Source organism: Salmo trutta, unplaced genomic scaffold, assembly GCF_901001165.1.
Source record: "Salmo trutta unplaced genomic scaffold, fSalTru1.1, whole genome shotgun sequence".
Lineage (NCBI taxonomy): Eukaryota > Metazoa > Chordata > Actinopteri > Salmoniformes > Salmonidae > Salmo > Salmo trutta.
This window is the reverse complement of record NW_021822911.1, coordinates 4,948,368-4,974,377: the sequence shown is the minus strand read 5'-3', so window position 1 is coordinate 4,974,377 and position 26,010 is coordinate 4,948,368. Positions and strand designations below refer to the sequence as shown.

Here is a 26,010-nt window from a genome sequence, read left to right as displayed (position 1 = left end):
ACCACAGCTTGCACAGCTAGCACAGCTAACACAGCTAGCACAATTAGCACAGCTAACACAGCTAGCACAGCTAACACAGCTAGCACAGCTAGCACAGCCAACACAATCAAAGGAAGCCAAATGCTCACTGGCTTCCCTTGCCTTCAACGCTACGGGCAGCAACAATGTTATACTCTTTATGACCAGACAGCATCAGACAGGACTGAGACAGACTGTTTCACTGACCGGACAGCATCAGACAGGACTGAGACAGACTGTTTCACTGACCGGACAGCATCAGACAGGACTGAGACAGACTGTTTCACTGACCAGACAGGACTGAGACAAACTGTTTCACTTATCAGACAGGACTGAGACAGACTGTTTCACTGACCAGACAGCATCAGACAGGACTGAGACTACCCCAAAGACAACGTGTGTGAAGCAAGAGATTCCTGTGACAACCGGAAGTTGTTAAAAACAGCCTAGAGCTATTGTCATATGGCCACCTGCAGATAGTGAAAATTACGTAACTCAACCATGTGTCATTCAGTCAATTATTAAGGTAGAGACTTCTTATTCAGGATTCTGTTTATGTCTACCCCAAAGACAACGTGTGTTGAGTAAGAACTTCCTGTGACAACCGGAAGTGGTTAAAAACAGCCTAGAGCTTTTGTCATATTTCAACATGACGGAGAGTAAAGTCAGTCAGGAGTCCCTGACCTTATCTTCTCTCAAGAAGATGCCTGGTAGGCCCATTTAAATACCTTTTTTGGACATTTCAAGATAGCAGATGTTTGAGTTGGGTCTATTAACACAGCTGTGAGTTGTTATTTTTTTCATTTTTTCATTTTTGACAAAATGAGCAGTCCTGGAAGTGACAGATTTTGACTCATATTGAGTGATAAGACTGAGATATTTAGAAAATCCCTTAGCCTTTCGACTAATTTTGGGTTAGTTGGACTAATTTTGGGTTAGTTCTCTCAAGAAGAACTAACCAATCTCAACATGACAGAAAGTAAGACAGGGAAACCAATCTCAACATGACAGAAAGTAAGACAGGAGAACCTATTTCAACATGACAGAGAGTCAGTCAGGAGTCCCTGACCTTATCTTCTCTCAAGAAGATGTCTGGTAGGCCCATTTGAATAACTTTTTTGGACATTTCAAGATAGCAGATGTTTGAGTTGGGTCTATTATTATTATTATTATTTTTCATTTTTTCATTTTTGACAAAATGAGCAGTCCTGGAAGTGACAGATTTTGACTCATATTGAGTGATAAGACTGAGCTATTTGAAAACACTTTTTCAACATTTCAAGATAGCAATTAGTTCAGTTTGATCTTATTAAAGACAGCTGTATATTCTTTTTTTGACCCAAAAATATTCTATGTTCACGCCCACTTTTTTTGCACTATGTTTGAAGGCTGTCAACTTCTTGTCAGGAGGAGAATCACTTAGCCTTTCAACTAATTTTCAAATGATAGGATACCTATTTAAAAACACTTTTTCAACATTTCAAGATAGCAGTTAGTTCAGTTTGATCTTATTAAAGACAGCTGTATCATTTTTTTATTCATTTTGACATATTGTTTGGGACCACTTTTTTTGCTCTGTTTGAAGGCTGTCAGCTTCTTCTCAGGAGGAGAATCACTTAGCCTTTCAACTAATTTTCAAATGATAGGATGCCTATTTAAAAACACTTTTTCAACATTTCAAGATAGCAGTTAGTTCAGTTTGATCTTATTAAAGACAAATGAATCCACTGTGTCTGCCTTTCCACTGTGAAGACAGGTTCTACTGCCCCCTGCTGTCTGTTGATGGTACTACTACTAGACACAGCGGCAGAATTAATTAAACTAGACATTTGTTTTCATCTCAAAACCAGAGAGCAACCGCTGTCCGGTGAAGTCCACACAAAGCGTATTGCATGTAACCAAACAGTTAGGTGACCTGCAGCACGGTCAAAGCAAAATATATGTTTGACGTTTTAGGGACGACAAAACGACTATTGCTTTAAAACGACACAGTGAGTTCAGCACCTACAGTTACGATCTGTCTTTAATTTTGCCCTTTTTTAAAACCATAAACTTGGATTAGCACAGCTAACACAGCTAGCACAGCTAACACAGTTAGCACAGCTAGCACAGCTAACACAGCTAACACAGTTAGCACAGCTAGCACAGCTAACACAGCTATCACCGCTAACACAGTTAGCACAGCTAACACAGCTAACACAGCTAACACAGCTAGCACAGCCAACACAATCAAAGGAAGCCAAATGCTCACTGGCTTCCCTTGCCTTCAACGCTACGGGCAGCAACAATGTTATACTCTTTATGACCAGACAGCATCAGACAGGACTGAGACAGACTGTTTCACTGTCCAGACAGCATCAGACAGGACTGAGACAGACTGTTTCACTGACCGGACAGCATCAGACAGGACTGAGACAGACTGTTTCACTGACCGGACAGCATCAGACAGGACTGAGACAGACTGTTTCACTGACCAGACAGGACTGAGACAAACTGTTTCACTTATCAGACAGGACTGAGACAGACTGTTTCACTGACCAGACAGCATCACACAGGACTGAGACTACCCCAAAGACAACGTGTGTGAAGCAAGAGCTTCCTGTGACAACCGGAAGTTGTTAAAAACAGCCTAGAGCTATTGTCATATGGCCACCTGCAGATAGTGAAAATTACGCAACTCAAACATGTGTCATTCAGTCAATTATTAAGGTAGAGACTTCTTATTCAGGATTCTGTTTATGTCTACCCCAAAGACAACGTGTGTTGAGTAAGAACTTCCTGTGACAACCGGAAGTGGTTAAAAAAACCCTAGAGCTTTTGTCATATTTCAACATGACGGAGAGTAAAGTCAGTCAGGAGTCCCTGACCTTATCTTCTCTCAAGAAGATGTCTGGTAGGCCCATTTAAATACCTTTTTTGGACATTTCAAGATAGCAGATGTTTGAGTTGGGTCTATTAACACAGCTGTGAGTTGTTATTTTTTTCTTTTTTTCATTTTTGACAAAATGAGCAGTCCTGGAAGTGACAGATTTTGACTCATATTGAGTGATAAGACTGAGCTATTTAGAAAATCCCTTAGCCTTTCGACTAATTTTGGGTTAGTTGGACTAATTTTGGGTTAGTTCTCTCAAGAAGAACTAACCAATCTCAACATGACAGAAAGTAAGACAGGGAAACCAATCTCAACATGACAGAAAGTAAGACAGGAGAACCTATTTCAACATGACAGAGAGTCAGTCAGGAGTCCCTGACCTTATCTTCTCTCAAGAAGATGTCTGGTAGGCCCATTTAAATACCTTTTTTGGACATTTCAAGATAGCAGATGTTTGAGTTGGGTCTATTAACACAGCTGTGAGTTATGTTTTTCATTTTTGACAAAATGAGCAGTCCTGGAAGTGACAGATTTTGACTCATATTGAGTGATAAGACTGAGCTATTTAAAAACACTTTTTCAACATTTCAAGATAGCAGTTAGTTAATTTTGAGCATATCAAAGACAGCTGCAACTTTATTTTATTAATTTTCACAATGTTTTTTTTTTTACCCAAAATGATTCTAAGTCCACAGTCTCTGTCATTGAACTATGTTGTGCCGTGTGCCTGGTGATTGAACAGGTTACCAGGTGTGTTTTTGAATATAGTTATTAATGGCTTCAGTGGTGTGCTGGGGTCCATTGCTTGCTAAGGGGGTACCTCCCACCCGGGTTCAGCCAACAGGGGGCGCACCCAACCCCTCTAGTAAAACTGAATGTCTCTCTCTCTCTCAGGCTATGATAAAAGCCCCACCTCCTCTCGCTCAGCCATTCTAACAGTGGAAGCCAGGATCTATGAGAAACTATGATAATAGACTGTAAACAATAATGATGCCATGTTTGTCTGTGTGAGTGAGGATTTATTATGTAATTCTGTGATAACTTTATGAAATACATCCTCTGTTTCCTAACTGAATAAACATTTTAAGATAGCAGTTGGTTCAGTCTGATCATCTCATGTACTGTTGGAACTTTATTTTAATCCTTTTTCACTAGTTTTATTTTTTTTATGACAAATTCCAGAGCCTCTGTATACATTTTTACACATTTTTTCCCCACTCTCTACTTTGTACAATGACAGAGAAAGTGGGACTCTGTCGTTTTTTCTGACAAGTTCTTTCATTGATCTCAGGTTCAGCCACCAAGGGGGTCACCCACCCTCCATGAAAACTTTCATAGGCTCTCTTTCACTCAGTAATCATGTAACAAGTGGACAGGCTCCCAGAGGCAGGGCAATCAAAGGCTCCAAGTCACTGAAGTGCCCATCAGCCCAGCCATTGTTATTATTCCTACCAGCCGTTCTACAGTTTCTGAAGCGGGTTGATTAGTAGGTTGGAACCCCGTTAACAACGGACACTTTACAATGACGCAACAATCAGCGTTTGAGCTGGACACACTCATTTAGAACGCTCCTTTAGAACACTCGTTTAGAACCCTCTTTAGAATGCTCGTTTAGAACGCTCAATTAGAACACTCTTTTAGAACGCTCTTTTAGAACGCTCGTTTAGAACACTCTTTAAAACGGACAGTTACCAATGACGCAACAATCAGCGTTTGAGCTGGACACACTTCTTTTCAGAAACTATTTACACAAAACACACAGTCCTTACAAAGTTTATCTCCTGAATGTGAGCAGTTTATTTTTGGATGCAAATGGTTCAGATATTCACAGAAGTATATATATATATATATATAAAATAGCACAACACAATCATCCTAACCGGAAAAAATGTAGGCTACATTTGTCGTAGCGCTAACTGAGGAAAGATTGACCCAACACAAGCAGTCATATTTTCTAACTCTCGGCTGACGTAAACTACAATATGAATTAGCTAATTGCAATTACTATGTATAATTAATCACATCACGGGGTGAGCTCACCATTGATCGAAATAATTAGGTAAAACACTTTCTAGAAATCGACAGTAATCTGACGATTAGTTTCAGCAAGCAGCCATGCATTTTTTCCCCTCACAGAAACCGAAGATAATAAAAGACAAGATGAGTTCGGTCTGTTTATAGTGTTGAAGGGGTGTGTCATCTACCGTCGTTCACATCCCACCATTCATTTACGGAAGTCCTCAAAAAATGAGTGAACTCTTACTCACCTAATTTTGTTATAACATTTTTTGGTCAAACAGACGATTACGTGAAACCCAGAATGCATTGTATGTCAACAAACATTGCTGCACTGCTGGAAACAGCTTAGCTCATCATAATCAGTACAACCTTCAAAAAAGTATTTTACACACATAATATGCGCCCATTACAATCTACGCAAGAATCGGAATGCATGATTTGTCACCTAGAATTGAAAACGTGAATAAAACAGTAAATACACAAATAATTACCACACAAAACATTTTCTGACAGTGATTTATTGATACAAATGGCGGTGCAGGCAATCAATCACGGTAACCTCTCACTCCCACTCTGAACCGTTCAGTGTTGTTGTTTATGTAACAATCACATTCTGGAATGGAGAGAACGTTCGGACATCACGTGCATAAAAAAATCTCACGCTGAGGCGTCCGTTAGAGATATTTGGAACTCACGCATGAGAGGGTTAAAATAAATTCATGTTAGCAGGCTATATTAACTAAATACTTACATTTACAAAGACCTGAATGTGTTGATTGATTAGTGCGAATAAAAAAATGTTCACTACATTCTACACTCTGTGTTCTACTACCCAGGTCTGGTGTTGGAGATCATTCTACACTCTGTGTTCTACTACCCAGGTCTAGTGTTGGAGATCATTCCACACTCTGTGTTCTACTACCCAGGTCTGGTGTTGGAGATCATTCTACACTCTGTGGATCTCCTTACATGTATTTTCTGATGTTTAATCAGACCACATGAATGAGAGTATCTCTTGTCACATTGATCACAGCTATACGGCTTCTCTCCTGTGTGTTCTCTGGTGTTGTCAGGTTTCTTAGGGAAGCAAAGCTCTTCAAAGTCAGAGCAATGGTAAGGTGTCTCTCCTGTGTGTGCTCTCTGGTGATACCAGGCTGTTTGACTGAGTAAAACTCTTCCCACACTGATTACAGCTATAAGGTTTCTATCATGTGTGTGTTCTCTGGTGTCTATTCAGGCTGTTTGACTGAGTAAAACTCTTCCCACACTGATCACAGCTATAAGGTTTCTCTCCTGTGTGTGTTCTCTGGTGTCCTTTAAGGTGTTCTATCCGAGAAAAGCTTTTCCCACATTGCTCACAGCTATATGGCTGCTCTCCTGTGTGTGTTCTCTGGTGTGATACCAGGTTGCTTGACTGAGTAAAACTCTTGCCACATTGCTCACAGCTATATGGCTGCTCTCCTGTGTGTGTTCTCTGATGTGATACCAGGTTGCGTGACTGAGTAAAACTCTTCCCACACTGATCACAGCTATAAGGTTTCTCTCCTGTGTGTGTTCTCTGGTGCTCTTTGAGGCGTTCTCCCCGAGAAAAGTTTTTCCCACATTGCTCACAGCTATATGGCTGCTCTCCTGTGTGTATTCTCTGGTGTGATACCAGGTTGCTTGACTGAGTAAAACTCTTGCCACATTGCTCACAGCTATATGGCTGCTCTCCTGTGTGTGTTCTCTGGTGTGATACCAGGTTGCTTGCCTGAGTAAAACTCTTCCCACATTGATCACAGGTGTAAGGCTTCTCTCTTGTGTGTGTTCTCTGGTGTGTTTTCAGATTACTTGAATGAGTAAAACTCTTCCCACATTGATTATAGCTATAAGGTTTTTCTCCTGTGTGTACTCGCTGGTGTTTTTTAAGTTCTGATGAAGATTTGAAACGTTTCCCACAGTCAGAGCAGCAGTAGTGAGGTTTCCTTTCTGTGGGTCTCTGCTGGTGTTTCTTGAGGTGTCCTGATGTGGAGAGACTCTTCTCTGCCTCGTCAGCTTCATGGTGTTGTTGAGGCTCCCCAGAGGATCCACGATAGTCCTGTCTCTCTCCTGTGTGAAGGTCAAAGTCAGACAGTCAATGTAGTGAATGGTTAAATGTTTTTACAAACTTTGACAAAAGTCTTGTTTTAGTTTGATTTTGGTCCAACAGCCACTGTAGCAGGCAGATGATAGAATATACCAGCCACTGTAACAGGCAGATGATAGAATATACCAGCCACTGTAGCAGGCAGATGATAGAATATACCAGCCACTGTAACAGGCAGATGATAGAATATACCAGCCACTGTAGCAGGCAGATGATAGAATATACCAGCCACTGTAACAGGCAGATGATAGAATATACCAGCCACTGTAGCAGGCTGATGATAGAATATACCAGCCACTGTAACAGGCAGATGATAGAATATACCAGCCACTGTAACAGACAGATGATAGAATATACCAGCCACTGTAACAGGCAGATGATAGAATATACCAGCCACTGTAGCAGGCAGATGATAGAATATACCAGCCACTGTAGCAGGCAGATGATAGAATATACCAGCCACTGTAACAGGCAGATGATAGAATATACCAGCCACTGTATCAGGCAGATGATAGAATATACCAGCCACTGTAACAGGCAGATGATAGAATATACCAGCCACTGTAGCAGGCTGATGATAGAATATACCAGCCACTGATTTTTTACCAGCCAAAATCTTTTTTTGCCATGACTGATCACACCAAAAATCACAACTACAAGAAAACTAATGAGCAGCTTGGCAATGTTTGTAACACAAGGAATGTAAGTAAGAAGTAATGTGGTATATTGCTCCATGTAATTACATTTTTGTGACAAGAGTCTTTTAACCAATGTGTTAAAATAATTCATTTAGATACAATAGTAATGATGAACAGTTGTACAAGTGAACATCAAGAATCACCAAAGTGCCTCAATAACACAACACATCACACCACACTGTCCTGCCAGATAAACTGCTGATCACTACACACCACACTGTCCTGCCAGATAAACTGCTGATCACTACACACCACACTGTCCTGCCAGATAAACTGCTGATCACTACACACCACACTGTCCTGCCAGATTAACTGCTGCCTTATTATTATAGTTCAGGGCTCTACGCTGATATGTGTTCCTAAGTTTATATACTGAACAAAAATATAAACGCAACATGTAAAGTGTTGGTCCCATGTTTCATGCGGGATCGTCTGAGGGAGGGGGGTGCGGAGGAGTATTTCTGTCTGTAATGAAGCCCTTTTGTGTGGAAAACTCATTCTGTTTGGCTGGGTCTTGTGCCCCAATTGACTTTTATGAACTGTAACTCAGTAAAATCTTTGAAATTGTTGCATGTTAAAATGTATGGAAAACAAAACCACTGCTGCTTTAAAACCACGTGTGTGTTCATCAGTTCAACAACTGCAGGGTTTGTGCCCCGTTATTAAATATTAGTATTTACTGGTGTTAATCTGACCTTTTGCCTCCTCCTCCTCCTCTCCTTCCTCTTTCACTCCATAAACTACATCCTCCTCCTCTTTCACTCTGAACGCATCTTCTTTCTTCACTGAAACGTCTTTCTCTTCTTCTTTCACTGTAACAGCCTCACCCTCTACTTCTTGTTTTACTGTAACATCCTCCTCTTCCTTCTCCTCTTTCACGACAATGTTCAGCCCCAGAGCTTCTTTCTCCGTCCAGCAGACCTCCTCTTCTTTAACAGGAGGGGAGTAGTTTAGGGAGCTCATGTTCGGGGATGTTAGCTAGCTAGCTATCATTAGCGACTAGGCTAATGCTAACTTAACCAGCCAGCTACTATAGCTGACTAATACAAAATAACGCAATATTAAATTAAATAGGTTAACAAGTAGATACGACAGAAGTGTGTCTAAAACACAGTAGCTAATATAGACCGAAAGCGTATAAATAGCTTGAATCTTTCGGCTATGTTGGCTAGCAAGCTACCGAGGTGGTTGACGAGCTGTTTATGAAGAACCGTCCACTAGATTATACGTCACGCTGCAGCATCGCCTGAAAGACGCACATCGCCGTCTGCTGACTGGAGGGAAACGCAGTTGAGGATCACATTTTATTTTTCAGACAAAGATTATTTTACATGGATTTAATTAAATAATACTATTGAGACATACAAAGACAGGAATGTGGTGATTGATTAGTGAGAATAAAACATGTTTACTACAGCACATTTAAGGCAGTTTCATTCAGTCAAACATCATCTAAATAAGTAGCCAGCTACTGTTGGTCTATACTGCTCCTACATGGTGTAACAATACATCATGTAGATGTATATAATGAACAGACTAGGTCTATACTGCTCCTACATGGTGTAACAATACATCATGTAGATGTATATAATGAACAGACTAGGTCTATACTGCTCCTACATGGTGTAACAATACATCATGTAGATGTATATAATGAACAGACTAGGTCTATACTGCTCCTACATGGTGTAACAATACATCATGGAGATGTATATAATGAATAGACTAGGTCTATACTGCTCCTACATGGTGTAACAATACATCATGTAGATGTATATAATGAACAGACTAGGTCTATACTGCTCCTAGATGGTGTAACAATACATCATGTAGATGTATATAATGAACAGACTAGGTCTATACTGCTCCTACATGGTGTAACAATACATCATGTAGATGTATATAATGAACAGACTAGGTCTATACTGCTCCTACATGGTGTAACAATACATCATGTAGATGTATATAATGAACAGACTAGGTCTATACTGCTCCTACATGGTGTAACAATACATCATGTAGATGTATATAATGAACAGACTAGGTCTAAACATGGAGATGTACACTACCATTCAAAAGTTTGGGGTCACTTAGAAATGTCCTTGTTTTTGAAAGAAAAGAAGAAAAAAAGTCCATTAAAATAACATCACATTGATCAGAAAACAGTGTCGACATTGTTAATGTTGTAAATGACTATTGTAGCTGGAAGAACTATAATCCACCTAAACTAACAGAACCGGGCTGATAAACTGGCTGGTGTTCATGAGTTTATAAAACACATACTTTATACATGTCATAAATTACCTGCATTGATGACACACAGTGTGGATGAACGATCAGGATATAAATAGCACTCCTAAAGAAGATGCAGTGAGGATGAATGATCAGGATATAAATAGCACTCCTATAGAAGATGCAGTGTGGATGAATGATCAGGATATAAATAGCACTCCTATAGAAGAGACAGTGTGGATGAATGATCAGGATATAAATAGCACTCCTAAAGAAGATGCAGTGTGGATGAATGATCAGTAGTGACAGGATATAAATAGCACTCCTAAAGATGATGCATTTTCCAGTTTGCTACCAACTTGAAAGAGGGAACTTTAGTATAAAACCCACATGGAAAACTGAGATTCGGCAAATAACATATAAAGAGAGGCCAAACCAACAACAGAAGTTACTAAAACATAAATTGCTAATGTATGATTTAAAAGGTGGATTTTATGATCTAATGTCAACTTTATACATTTCTATCCCAGGACCATTCAATTTCCAATTTCTCCAAAAATCTGCTGTGGATTACCCAGAATCCCATTTCTTTATCACTGAGTGTAATGTAAACACACGAGCAGCAGTCTAAGGCCCTGCATCTCAGTGCTAGAGGCGTCACTACAGACCCTGGTTCAAAACTAGGTTGTATCATACCAAGCCGGGATTGGGCGTCCCATAGGGCAACGCACAGTGGCCCAGCATGTCTGGGTTAGGGTTTGGCAGGGGTTTGGCCGTCATTGTAAATAAAAATTTGTCCTTAGCAATCTTTCCTGGTTAAATAAAGGTTAAATATATTTAAAAAATGTAACTTCATTACACCGTTACACTAGCATACAAACTCGGTAGCATAGAGTTGATAATACATATGACGTTGGGAAATAGTGCATTGTGGGTAGTTTAGAAGATTTCCCGAAATAAGTTAATAAATATGTAATAATGCAAAAACATAACTGTTTGTACTTATAGGTAACCAGATCGTGACTACAACTCAGTTACTAAGTCTTTAACCACACTGTGTTGTTACACTGGTGAGTAAAAACTAATGCTTCCTACAATCAAAATTGTCTGAAAATAAAGTATACATTTTACTCAACTGCGTTACCCACTCCAGTCAGCAGATGGCGGTCTGGGAATTTAAGGTAATGCTGTTGGTGTGACGTATAATCTAGTGGACGGAACTCTTCTTTCAACAGCAACAACAGTTCGTCAGCCACCTCGGTAGCTTGCTAGACAAAATAGCCGAACCAATAAAACTCTTTAGATGCTTTAGTGTATATTAGCAACTGTGTTTTAAACCCACTTCTGTCGTCTAGTTAGTTATCCGATTTAATTTCATATTTACGGTGTTGTTGTTATTAGTCAGCTAGCGGGCTGGTTAAGTTAGAATTAGCCTAGCTAGTTAGCATCCCCGACCATGAGGTCACTAAGCTACTCTCACATGCTAAAGAAGAGGAGGTCTGCTGGACGGAGAAAGAGTGTCTGTGGCTGAACGTTGTCGTGAAAGAGGAAGAGGGGGATATAATAATACAAAAACAAGTAGAGGGTGAAGCTGTTACCGTGAAAGAAGAGAAAGACGTTACAGTGAAAGAAGAGGAAGACGCGTTCAGAGTAAAAGAGGAGGAGGATGTTACAGTAAAAGAAAAGGAGGAAACTGGATATCTGGGCTCGGTTTCCCAAACGCATCTTAAGGCATCCAATGGTTTTAATGATGAACGGGCCCTGGTTAATACTAGTAAGTACTGCCTTCAAAACAGAGCCACAAACTCTGCAGTTGTTGAACTGATGTGTGGTGTTAAAGGGGAAATCTGCAATTGCTACATCCATATTGTGACTTTTAAATTATTTATTTATAGCCATTGATTCTTGAAGAATATAACACATGCCTCATGAGCTTAGTTCAACTGTTGCACCCCATCACAACCCCAAATAAGCTTTTTTTACTCCAATGTTTAGAAACAATGTAAACCAACACTGTACAGCCTCAAAACATAGTTAAAACTATAATGTTGATATTATGGATGGTCAGTCCTTGCATCCATAGGTCTGTCTATGAATTTGAGATTAGTTACATTTCTCCAGCCCCCATCATCATTTTATTACCAAAATAGTGGTGGAATTACAGCTTTGTTATTGTTTGAACTGCAGATTGGTTGAGTGATTGTTGTGTGGCTCTTTAAAGGGACAACCTAGGTTTTAAACAGAAACAAAATTGCTGCCCAGTGACTTGGTTTGGTAAACAGCTGAGGGGTGGGGGAAGGAGAAATGTAACCACTCTTAAATTCATAGAGAAAGCTATTGTAGCAACCGTAACCCAACACCTAGCAACCTCGTCAAGAAGTTAAGACATCTTGGCTTAACACTTATAAAGTGTTGGTGAAACATACCTAAATTCAGTTACATTCATGAATTGTTTTGAAACCTTTGTTTAAACCCTTCTCAAAGTTGGTGCCTTGACGGATTTGTAAAATATTGTTTGTCATAAAACACTTTTTTTTATTTATTCATTAACCTCTTATGGACAGACATTCCGCTAGCGGAACCCCGTTCCGCCTGCAGAACCCCTAGCCAACTGCCAATGGCATCGCACCGCACGAAATACAAAACCAACTACAATACCACGAAAATACCACAATTCAATTTTCTCAAACATATGGCTATTTTACACCATTTGAAAGATAAGACTCTCGTTAACCTGTTGGGGATAGGGGGCAGTATTTGCACGGCCGGATAAAAAAAGTACCCGATTTAATCTGGTTACTACTCCTGCCCAGTAACTAGAATATGCATATAATTATTGGCTTTCGATAGAAAACACCCTAAAGTTTCTAAAACTGTTTGAATGGTGTCTGTGAGTATAACAGAACTCAGAACTCATACCACTACCTTGTATTCTTTTCCCTCTCGCTCTCCTCCAACACTACTCACTCTGCCCCTACTTAGATGGTATTGCGCCGTCGCAACCTTTCTCTCCTATTGTAGAGAAAATTGGAAAGAGATTTAACTCCTGGTTTTTAAGAGATCTTTCTTTATCTGGACGTGTACTTTTATCAAAATCTGAAGGTCTGTCCAGATTAGTTTATACCTCCCTTGCCTTGGATGTTCCTCTGTCAGTAACTAAAATGGTTGATACGAAATGATTTAACTTCATATAGAGGAATAAACCACATTATTTTAGAAAAGCGGTAATATGTAGCACCCAAGGTGAGGGAGGGTTGAATGCTCTGGATTTTTAAGCCTCATAATATTTCAAATTAAATGGATGCAAAACTATTTAAGAAATAAGGATTGCATCTGGAATATCATCCCTAATTTAATATTCCAACAAATTGGTGGTCTAGAATTCTTACTCAAATGCAACGTTGATGTGGGTAAAATCCCTATTAAGCTTGCAAACTTTCATAAACAAGTACTTCTAACTTGGAACCTCATGTACAAACACAATTTATCCCCTAATAGGTATACAATCTGGAATAATAAAGACATAAAATACAAAAACAAGTCTTTGTTTTTCCAGAACTGGTTTGACAACAACATTATTTGGGTTAAACAATTACTGAACAATGATGGACAACTATATGATTATCCAGAATTTATTAGAACACACAATGTTACATTCACTCCTGGGGAGTATCAAATTGTTGTTAGAGCTGTCCCTAAAGGTGCTATTCTTCTCTTAGGAGAATATAACAATACTCCAGGTTCAACTGTTGAGGATTTTGTAGCCTCAATACAATTACAAGGAATTGACATTGTACACTATAAATGTAATAACATGTATATAAGGAACATGTCAATATGTTACTATTCCCTCTGTTAAAATGTACTGGAATGCAGCACGAGGACAAGTGAACTGGAACAAAGTTTCGTTGTTATCTGGTAAATATTGTATATCTAATAAGGTGAAAGAAGTATCATACAAACTCCTTCATAGAATCTACTCTGTAAAGACCTTTATTATACACAGATTTAAAATAGCTATTGATAACAAATGTGTATTTTATGATTGTGACCCAGAGACTCTTTACCATTTATTTTGGGACTGCTCTTATGTCAGAAGATTTTGGTGTGAGTTAGAAGATTTTAGTTTAAAAGAAACAACTATTAATGTAAATTTGAAAGACTATATTATGTTTTATTTTGTACCAAATGATATGGACCCTGATTTAACTTTCATTGTTAATTTGTTTATCTTTCATGGAAGATTCTTTGTCCATAAAATGAAGTGGGCAGAGAACAAACGCCTTTTCACATTATTTAAGATAGAATTGAAATATTATTTTGAAATGATCAGTAAATGTAAAAACAAAAAAGCAATACGCACCATAAAAGTATTTAACAAATTGAAAATGAATCTTGATATGTAATACCCCTGTCTTTTAGGTTTTGTACTCTTGTTTGTATATTTCTGGTTATTTTGTTTGTATTTGTTGTGTTCATAATAAAAAAATATATAATACACTTAAAAAAAGAAGACGCATGCATATTGTCGGCCAGTCGGCCTACAAGTATTTTTGCAATAGAAATATAATCACTAAGATTGTGATTATAGCCAGTTCGTTTTACAAGTGTGTGCACAGTTAACAGGCATAGGCTGAAGGCATTGCACTTCTCGTTGTGGCTGCACTTTGGATATTATTAATTTAATTTTGGACGTTGTGATAGCCATTTCATGCGAAACATTATTACCAATGCACAGTTGACATCAATAAGGGATTATAGCTTTCACCTGAATAATCTATGTCACGGAAAGAGAAGGTGTTCTTAATGTTTAACACACTCAGTGTATGTGTCAATGATGTTATAGATTCCAAGTGGTTGATTTTTTAGGGAATTACTATATGCTCTATGTTATACCTGCAGATCATCACAGCAGCCGAAGTTGCTGTGCAGAGGGAGGAGATCGTCCGAGCATCAGGCCTCATCCCGTCACAGAGGGAGGGTATCCTCCAAACTGCCAGTGTCCCTGCGCAGAGGGAGGGAATCCTCCGAACAGCCAGTGTCCCTGCACAGAGGGAGGGGATCCTCCAAACAGCCAGTGTCCCTGCACAGAGGGAGGGGATTCGGAGTTGGCTCGTCAATACCTCTTCAACGGAGGGCCCTGGGATGATGACTGATATGTCTAGAATCAGACGACGTAGAGAACAAGCTACCCCTTGTTTTCTCCGTTCCGTTTCCAAAAAGTGACTTAACATATATATTTGAGAAGGGTCTATCTGCTGACCGCAGACTGGGGGGCCACGGCATGTAGTGATTTTAATGTAGTGATGTTTTACTACACACCGTGACCCACAATAGAGCCATGTGAGAGTTGGGTTGGCTACACCAAAGATTATGGATATACTGACAAGATGTCTCTCCGCCCTAACAAGGGGAGTCGTTGTCCACAAAGCTGCACTGTGGGTTGTCTCGCTCCCACCTATCCTGTCTTTGGATTGGTGGATACATCTTATTATTGTAATCTATTGTTTATATTCTATGAGGGTTGTTGACGTCAACCGCCTGTATTCAATGGAGAGAGATGCTAAGCTACTAGCATGAATATAGATAGCGATCTGGAGACAACTCCTATAGTGTTTTATCAAAGTTGTCGGAATGTCACGTGTCCACATAACAACTTAATCATTACGAAACTTCTGTTAGATCAAGTAAACCTCACGAAGCAAATAAGCCATTCATTTTGTTGTTGACCAAATTCAACACTTTCCACATTGGGTTGATAATTGTTTCCACTTGGATACAACCTACTGTAACCTACTGGCATAACCTAGAGAGTTACAACCTACTGTAACCTACTGGCATGACCTGGAGAGATACAACCTGCTGTAACCTACTGGCATGACCTAGAGAGATACAACCTACTGTAACCTACTGGCATGACCTAGAGAGATACAACCTACTGTAACCTACTGGCGTGACCTAGAGAGATACAACCTACTGTAACCTACTGGCATGACCTAGAGAGATACAACCTACTGTAACCTACTGGCATGACCTAGAGAGTTACAACCTACTGTAACCTACTGGCATGACCTAGAGAGTTACAACCTACTGTAACCTACTGGCATGACCTAGAGAGATACAACCTACTGTAACCTACTGGCATGACCTAGAGAGTTACAACCTACTGTAACCTACTGGCATGACCTAGAGAGTTACAACCTACTGTAACCTACTGGCATGACCTAGAGAGATACAACCTACTGTAACCTACTGGCATGACCTAGAGAGAAACAACCTACTGTAACCTACTGGCATGACCTAGAGAGGTACAACCTACTGTAACCTACTGGCATGACCTAGAGAGTTACAACCTACTGTAGCCTACTGGCATGACCTAGAGAGATACAACCTACTGTAATCTACTGGCATGACCTAGAGAGATACGACCTACTGTAACCTACTGGCATGACCTAGAGAGTTACAACCTACTGTAACCTACTGGCATGACTAGAGAGTTACAACCTACTGTAACCTACTGGCATGACCTAGAGAGTTACAACCTACTGTAACCTACTGGCATGACCTAGAGAGATACAACCTACTGTAGCCTACTGCCATGACCTAGAGAGATACAATCTACTGTAACCTACTGGCATGACCTAGAGAGATACAACCTACTGTAACCTACTGGCATGACCTAGAGAGATACAACCTACTGTAACCTACTGGCGTGACCTAGAGAGATACAACCTACTGTAACCTACTGGCATGACCTAGAGAGATACAACCTACTGTAACCTACTGGCATGACCTAGAGAGTTACAACCTACTGTAACCTACTGGCATGACCTAGAGAGTTACAACCTACTGTAACCTACTGGCATGACCTAGAGAGATACAACCTACTGTAACCTACTGGCATGACCTAGAGAGTTACAACCTACTGTAACCTACTGGCATGACCTAGAGAGTTACAACCTACTGTAACCTACTGGCATGACCTAGAGAGATACAACCTACTGTAACCTACTGGCATGACCTAGAGAGAAACAACCTACTGTAACCTACTGGCATGACCTAGAGAGGTACAACCTACTGTAACCTACTGGCATGACCTAGAGAGTTACAACCTACTGTAGCCTACTGGCATGACCTAGAGAGATACAACCTACTGTAATCTACTGGCATGACCTAGAGAGATACGACCTACTGTAACCTACTGGCATGACCTAGAGAGTTACAACCTACTGTAACCTACTGGCATGACTAGAGAGTTACAACCTACTGTAACCTACTGGCATGACCTAGAGAGTTACAACCTACTGTAACCTACTGGCATGACCTAGAGAGATACAACCTACTGTAGCCTACTGCCATGACCTAGAGAGATACAATCTACTGTAACCTACTGGCATGACCTAGAGAGATACAACCTACTGTAACCTACTGGCATGACCTAGAGAGATACAACCTACTGTAACCTACTGGCATGACCTAGAGAGATACAACGTACTGTAACCTACTGGCATGACCTAGAGAGATATAACCTACTGGCATGACCTAGAGAGATACAACCTACTGTAGCCTACTGGCATGACCTAGAGTTACAACCTACTGTAACCTACTGGCATGACCTAGAGACACAACCTACTGTAGCCTACTGGTATGACCTAGAGAGTTACAACCTACTGTAACCTACTGGCATGACCTAGAGAGATACAACCTACTGTAACCTACTGGCATGACCTAGAGAGATACTACCTGCTGTAGCCTACTGGCATGACCTAGAGAGTTACAACCTACTGTAACCTACTGGCATGACCTAGAGAGTTACAACCTGCTGTAACCTACTGGCATGACCTAGAGAGATACAACCCACTGTAGCCTACTGGCATGACCTAGAGAGTTACAACCTACTGTAGACTACTGGCATGACCGAAAGAGTTACAACCTACTGGCATGACCTAGAGAGATACAACCTACTGTAGCCTACTGGCATGACCTAGAGTTACAACCTACTGTAACCTACTGGCATGACCTAGAGACACAACCTACTGTAGCCTACTGGCATGATCTAGAGAGATACAACCTACAGTAGCCCACTGGCATGACCTAGAGAGATACAACCTACTGTAACCTACTGGCATGACCTAGAGAGTTACAACCTACTGTAGCCTACTGGCATGACCTAGAGAGATACAACCTACTGTAACCTACTGGCATGACCTAGAGAGTTACAACCTACTGTAACCTACTGGCATGACCTAGAGAGATACAACCTACTGTAACCTACTGGCATGACCTAGAGAGTTACAACCTACTGTAACCTACTGGCATGTCCTAGAGAGTTACAACCTACTGTAACCTACTGGCATGACCTAGAGAGATACAACCTACTGTAACCTACTGGCATGACCTAGAGAGTTACAACCTACTGTAACCTACTGGCATGACCTAGAGAGATACAACCTACTGTAACCTACTGGCATGACATAGAGAGTTACAACCTACTGTAACCTACTGGCATAACCTAGAGAGTTACAACCTACTGTAACCTACTGGCATGACCTAGAGAGATACAACCTGCTGTAACCTACTGGCATGACCTAGAGAGTTACAACCTACTGTAACCTACTGGCATGACCTAGAGAGATACAACCTACTGTAACCTACTGGCATGACCTAGAGAGATACAACCTACTGTAGCCTACTGGCATGACATAGAGAGATACAACCTACTGTAACCTACTGGCATGACCTAGAGAGATACAACCTACTGTAACCTACTGGCATGACCTAGAGAGATACAACCTACTGTAACCTACTGGCGTGACCTAGAGAGATACAACCTACTGTAACCTACTGGCATGACCTAGAGAGATACAACCTACTGTAACCTACTGGCATGACCTAGAGAGTTACAACCTACTGTAACCTACTGGCATGACCTAGAGAGTTACAACCTACTGTAACCTACTGGCATGACCTAGAGAGATACAACCTACTGTAACCTACTGGCATGACCTAGAGAGTTACAACCTACTGTAACCTACTGGCATGACCTAGAGAGTTACAACCTACTGTAACCTACTGGCATGACCTAGAGAGATACAACCTACTGTAACCTACTGGCATGACCTAGAGAGAAACAACCTACTGTAACCTACTGGCATGACCTAGAGAGGTACAACCTACTGTAACCTACTGGCATGACCTAGAGAGTTACAACCTACTGTAGCCTACTGGCATGACCTAGAGAGATACAACCTACTGTAATCTACTGGCATGACCTAGAGAGATACGACCTACTGTAACCTACTGGCATGACCTAGAGAGTTACAACCTACTGTAACCTACTGGCATGACTATAGAGTTACAACCTACTGTAACCTACTGGCATGACCTAGAGAGTTACAACCTACTGTAACCTACTGGCATGACCTAGAGAGATACAACCTACTGTAGCCTACTGCCATGACCTAGAGAGATACAATCTACTGTAACCTACTGGCATGACCTAGAGAGATACAACCTACTGTAACCTACTGGCATGACCTAGAGAGATACAACCTACTGTAACCTACTGGCATGACCTAGAGAGATACAACGTACTGTAACCTACTGGCATGACCTAGAGAGATATAACCTACTGGCATGACCTAGAGAGTTACAACCTACTGTAGCCTACTGGCATGACCTAGAGTTACAACCTACTGTAACCTACTGGCATGACCTAGAGACACAACCTACTGTAGCCTACTGGCATGATCTAGAGAGATACAACCTACTGTAGCCTACTGGCATGACCTAGAGAGTTACAACCTACTGTAACCTACTGGCATGACCTAGAGAGATACACCCTACTGTAACCTACTGGCATGACCTAGAGAGATACTACCTGCTGTAGCCTACTGGCATGACCTAGAGAGTTACAACCTACTGTAACCTACTGGCATGACCTAGAGAGTTACAACCTGCTGTAACCTACTGGCATGACCTAGAGAGATACAACCCACTGTAGCCTACTGGCATGACCTAGAGAGTTACAACCTACTGTAGACTACTGGCATGACCGAAAGAGTTACAACCTACTGGCATGACCTAGAGAGATACAACCTACTGTAGCCTACTGGCATGACCTAGAGACACAACCTACTGTAGCCTACTGGCATGATCTAGAGAGATACAACCTACAGTAGCCTACTGGCATGACCTAGAGAGATACAACCTACTGTAACCTACTGGCATGACCTAGAGAGTTACAACCTACTGTAGCCTACTGGCATGACCTAGAGAGATACAACCTACTGTAACCTACTGGCATGACCTAGAGAGTTACAACCTACTGTAACCTACTGGCATGACCTAGAGAGATACAACCTACTGTAACCTACTGGCATGACCTAGAGAGTTACAACCTACTGTAACCTACTGGCATGTCCTAGAGAGTTACAACCTACTGTAACCTACTGGCATGACCTAGAGAGATACAACCTACTGTAACCTACTGGCATGACCTAGAGAGTTACAACCTACTGTAACCTACTGGCATGACCTAGAGAGATACAACCTACTGTAACCTACTGGCATGACCTAGAGAGTTACAACCTACTGTAACCTACTGGCATAACCTAGAGAGTTACAACCTACTGTAACCTACTGGCATGACCTAGAGAGATACAACCTGCTGTAACCTACTGGCATGACCTAGAGAGTTACAACCTACTGTAACCTACTGGCATGACCTAGAGAGATACAACCTACTGTAACCTACTGGCATGACCTAGAGAGATACAACCTACTGTAGCCTACTGGCATGACCTAGAGAGATACAACCTACTGTAACCTACTGGCATGACCTAGAGAGTTACAACCTACTGTAGCCTACTGGCATGACCTAGAGAGATACAACCTACTGGCATGACCTAGAGAGTTACAACCTACTGTAGCCTACTGGCATGACCTAGATATATGTATATGTGTGTGTGTGTATGTATATATATATATATATATATATATATATATATATATATATATATATATATATATAATATATATCACAGGTGATGAGCATATATATACAAGCATTTCTAAACTTTTTTTCTCACTTTTATGGGGTATTGTGATGTCTTTATGAGGTATTGTCTGAAAATTGATAATTGAAAAAAATATCAATTTTATTATAACCAAATGTGTAAAAAGGGAAGGGGTCTGAATGCATGTATGTTGTATGTTCTAGGGCAGATTTTTTTTTTAAATTGCATTTTCTTTCTACCAATTGATTGGTCGAAATGTTATGACGTGTATTTGTTCATATAGACACACCCCGTGTGTTTAATAAAATCAACTGTATGTGCAGAACTTGAACTGAACTGATGCTTCAAGCGTTTGATTAAATAATTAACACACACAAATGACTTGAGGAAGCCAGAGGTCAATATAACCAGAAGAAAATAACCCCACCTGCTGCTGGCCTTCGTTAATTCTGACGTTATGCTCCTGGAGTTTCCTGTAAAATAGGCAAACTTTTTCCATTTCCGTTTGAAGTGCCAATTTATCTTACCATTTCTACCGATCTGAATGCCAGTTATGAACGTGTTACAACACCTGTTTGGCTCCTCCACTTCCTGGGTCGGTGAAGTGAGGTATTACATTTAAGGATTAAATCATTTAAGGAATATATCCGATTCTCACGCTCATCACCTGTGGAATGCGGGGCTTCCAGCGAGGTGTGGATTTAATAGTATGTTGTACCTAGTTTCCCTCCTTCAGGGAACAGTAGTTATAGTCATAACGTTAAGCTTGTCATATGATGAACTTTAACTTAAATACTGAATCTTGCTGTCGGACAGTTTTTTGTATTCAGATCTCTGAAATGCTCTCTAACTACGTAACATTTATTGTCTCCTTATGTTACGCTGGGAAAACAGTTTTCATGGGCACAGAAATCCTAAATCATTTCAGTTTACTAAATCCAATGGTTCTAACCAAGAGTCATCTTAACTTTATTGACAACACCCAAATGGATACTGTCATTAACACAGTTCTTCAATAATTACACATAATACTTAATACTGTAGCTGTTTAGTTACAGTCACATGTTCAACTATCATAAGCTGATCCAGGAAATCATTTTCTGCATGCCAGTCAAATGTAGTTCTTCATCCAATATCTCAAACAAATTGATGTTTATAATGTGTTATTGTCTGCTTGATTTACTGTAAGGTCTCGTTAGTCTGTTTGGACACAGAGATACTTCGCTCATAATGTGTAGAGAACTGTTCCTTGATGGATAGGCTATTGTACAACACATAGAGCTATTTTTCTTTATTCAGGACATTTAGAATGACAACACATTACAGAGTAGCCTAGTGGGATTATTCACAAAATGATCTGGTTATGAAATGTCATGACAAAGCCATTTTAGTTTCCATGTTTTACCTGAAATATTAAATGATATCTAGTCCTAGGTCTATGTTGTTAGGTGAAGTTATGGGTCCTACAGTAGGTCTATGTTATTGTTAGGAGAAGTTATGGGTCCTACAGTAGGTCTATGTTGTTAGGTGAAGTTATGGGTCCTACAGTAGGTCTATGTTGTTAGGTGAAGTTATGGGTCCTACAGTAGGTCTATGTTGTTAGGGGAAGTTATGGGTCCTACAATAGGTCTATGTTAGGTGAAATTATGGGTCCTACAGTAGGTCTATGTTGTTGTTAGGGGAAGTTATGGGTTCTACAGTAGGTCTATGTTGTTGTTAGGTGAAGTTATGGGTTCTACAGTAGGTCTATGTTGTTGTTAGGTGAAGTTATGGGTCCTACAGTAGGTCTATAGGATAAAGTAATCCTTCTAACCCCCCCTTAAAAGATTTAGATGCACTATTGTAAAGTGGTTGTTCCACTGGATATCATAAGGTGAATGCACCAATTTGTAAGTCGCTCTGGATAAGAGCGTCTGCTAAATGACTTAAATGTAAATGTAAATGTCTGTTATTGTTAGGCTAAGTTATGGGTCCTACAGTAGGTCTATTATATTGTTAGGAAAAGTTATGGGTCCTACAGTAGGTCTATGTTATTGTCAGGTGAAGTTATGGGTCCTACAGTAGGTCTATGTTGTTGTTAGGTGAAGTTATGGGTCCTACAGTAGGTCTATGTTGTTGTTAGGTGAAGTTATGGGCCAATTTGTTAAACACTTACTGTTCAAACCCTCATTGTCAGGCTGATGGCAAAGCTAGCCAAAGAGCATTTTTCTAGTTGAAGTGTTTTTTAAGTATAAAGCAGTTGATTTGGGACAATAACACAAACATATTAAGCAGGTGATTCAAGCGAGCCTTACAATTATAATCCAAAAGTAATGTGAAATGCACTCATAATCAACCTGTAAATGGAGGCTATATTTGCTGTCAGCCCATGAGAACTCCCCTGAGTTTTCCCCCACGGTGGTGAATTAGTAAATAGACACAGAGCTTAATGTGAGTTTCCTTGAGTAGCACTCCTGATCTTGCGCTGTAATATTCAGAATACATTGTGAAAACTAAAATCTTTGCTCACCATTTTTTGCTCCAGGCAGATATACTACATCCATAACTAGTGGTTTCCTCATTACCAGATATACTACATCCATAACTAGCGGTTTCCTCATTACCAGATATACTACATCCATAACTAGTGGTTTCCTTATTACCAGATATACTACATCCATAACTAGTGGTTTCCTCATTACCAGATATACTACATCCATAACTAGTGGTTTCTTCATTAGCAGATATACTACATCCATAACTAGTGGTTTCCTCATTACCAGATATACTACATCCATAACTAGTGGTTTCCTCATTACCAGATATACTACATCCATAACTAGTGGTTTCCTCATTACCAGATATACTACATCCATAACTAGTGGTTTCCTCATTCCCAGATATACTACATCCATAACTAGTGGTTTCCTCATTACCAGATACACTACATCCATAACTAGTGGTTTCCTCATTACCAGATATACTACATCCATAACTGGCGGTTTCCTCATTACCAGATATACTACATCCATAACTAGCGGTTTCCTCATTACCAGATATACTACATCCATAACTAGTGGTTTCCTCATGACCAGATATACTACATCCATAACTAGCGGTTTCCTCATGACCAGATATACTACATCCATAACTAGCGGTTTCCTCATGACCAGATATACTACATCCATAACTAGTGGTTTCCTCATGACCAGATATACTACATCCATAACTAGTGGTTTCCTCATTACCAGATATACTACATCCATAACTAGCGGTTTCCTCATTACCATAAATACTACATCCATAACTAGTGGTTTCCTCATTACCAGATATACTACATCCATAACTAGTGGTTTCCTTATTACCAGATATACTACATCCATAACTAGTGGTTTCCTCATTACCAGATATACTACATCCATAACTAGTGGTTTCCTCATTACCAGATATACTACATCCATAACTAGTGGTTTCCTCATTACCAGATATACTACATCCATAACTAGTGGTTTCCTCATTACCAGATATACTACATCCATAACTAGTGGTTTCCTCATTACCAGATATACTACATCCATAACTAGTGGTTTCCTCATTACCAGATATACCACATCCATAACTAGTGGTTTCCTCATTACCAGATATACCACATCCATAACTAGTGGTTTCCTCATTACCAGATATACTACATCCATAACTAGTGGTTTCCTCATTAGCAGGGAGGAGTTTCTGCAACCAAATTGCATGTGCATCGCCCTCGTGCGGCAATTTTTAGCAAACACAGAAAGGGGCCTATATTGGAGACCAAAAGTCGCCTGGCACACTGCTTAGGGTTTCAATAACTTGAATAACTTATTTATAGCCTACAATCATCGATGTTACTATTAATGTGTATACAAGACAAAATATGACTATTGTTGTCCCACTTGACTGTCTTAAGACAATTGTCAAATTATTTTAGCATTCATTACAGACGTCAATTGTTGTACAAAATCATGGTTACGCTCTGGGCATCACCTTTTACAGTGGATTTCCGCTGTTGTGGGCCTATAACCATTTGTCTGACTTTGTTGTTCACACAGGAGAGAGACGTCACTATCGTGGATCCTCTGGGGAGCCTCAACAACATCATGATGCTGATGAGGCAGCGAAGAGTTCCTCCAGATCAGAACACCTCAAGAAACACCAGCAGAGACCCACAGGGAAGAGAACTCACCGCTGCTCTGACTGTGGGAAGAGATTCACCTCCTCAGCAGACATCAAAAGACATCAGAGAATCCACACAGGAGAGAAACCTTATAGCTGTGCTCAATGTGGGAAGAGATTCATCTCTTCATCAGGCATTACAATTCACCAGAGAATCCATACAGGAGAGAAACCTTATAGCTGCGCTCAATGTGGGAAGAGATTCACCACCTCATCTGGCATTACAATTCACCAGAGAATCCACACAGGAGAGAAACCTTTTAGCTGCTCTGACTGTGAAAAGAGTTTTGGTACTTCAGGATGTTTAAAATCACACCAGAGAACACACACAGGAGAGAAACCTTATAGCTGTGATCAATGTGGGAAGAGTTTTACTAAAGCTGGCAGTCTGACTAAACACCAGAGAACACACACAGGAGAGAAACCTTTTAGCTGCTCTGAGTGTGGAAAGAGTTTTGGTACTTCAGGATGTTTAACATCACACCAGAGAACACACACAGGAGAGAAACCTTATAACTGTACTCAATGTGGGAAGAATTTCACGCAGTCAACCAGCCTGATATCACACCAAAGAACACACACAGGAGAAAAACCTTACAGCTGTACTCAATGTGGGAAGAGTTTTACTCAGTCAGGTGGCCTGAAATCACACAAGAGAACACACACAGGAGAGAAAGCTTATGGCTGTACTCAATGTGGGAAGAATTTTGTATCATCTGGCTATCTGAAGATGCACCAGAGAACACACACAGGAGAGAAACCTTATAGCTGTGATCAATGTGGGAAGAGTTTTGGTACATCTGCCTATCTAGAGATACACCAGAGAACACACAGGAGAGAAAC

The 26,010-nt window shown here is 40.3% G+C and overlaps 1 protein-coding gene across 1 annotated transcript; it reads right to left on the bottom strand.

Moving 5' to 3' along the window:
* Window positions 1–6,099: 6,099 nt before the first annotated feature.
* Window positions 6,100–10,708, bottom strand: LOC115186420 (zinc finger protein 180-like). Its single transcript, XM_029746055.1, has 2 exons — window positions 10,661–10,708; window positions 6,100–6,887 (listed from the first exon to the last, which is right to left on the bottom strand). Exons 1-2 carry the CDS (start codon window positions 10,706–10,708, stop codon window positions 6,117–6,119), a joined length of 819 nt encoding a protein of 272 aa, XP_029601915.1. The 3' UTR covers window positions 6,100–6,116.
* Between the last annotated feature and the right edge of the window lie 15,302 nt (window positions 10,709–26,010).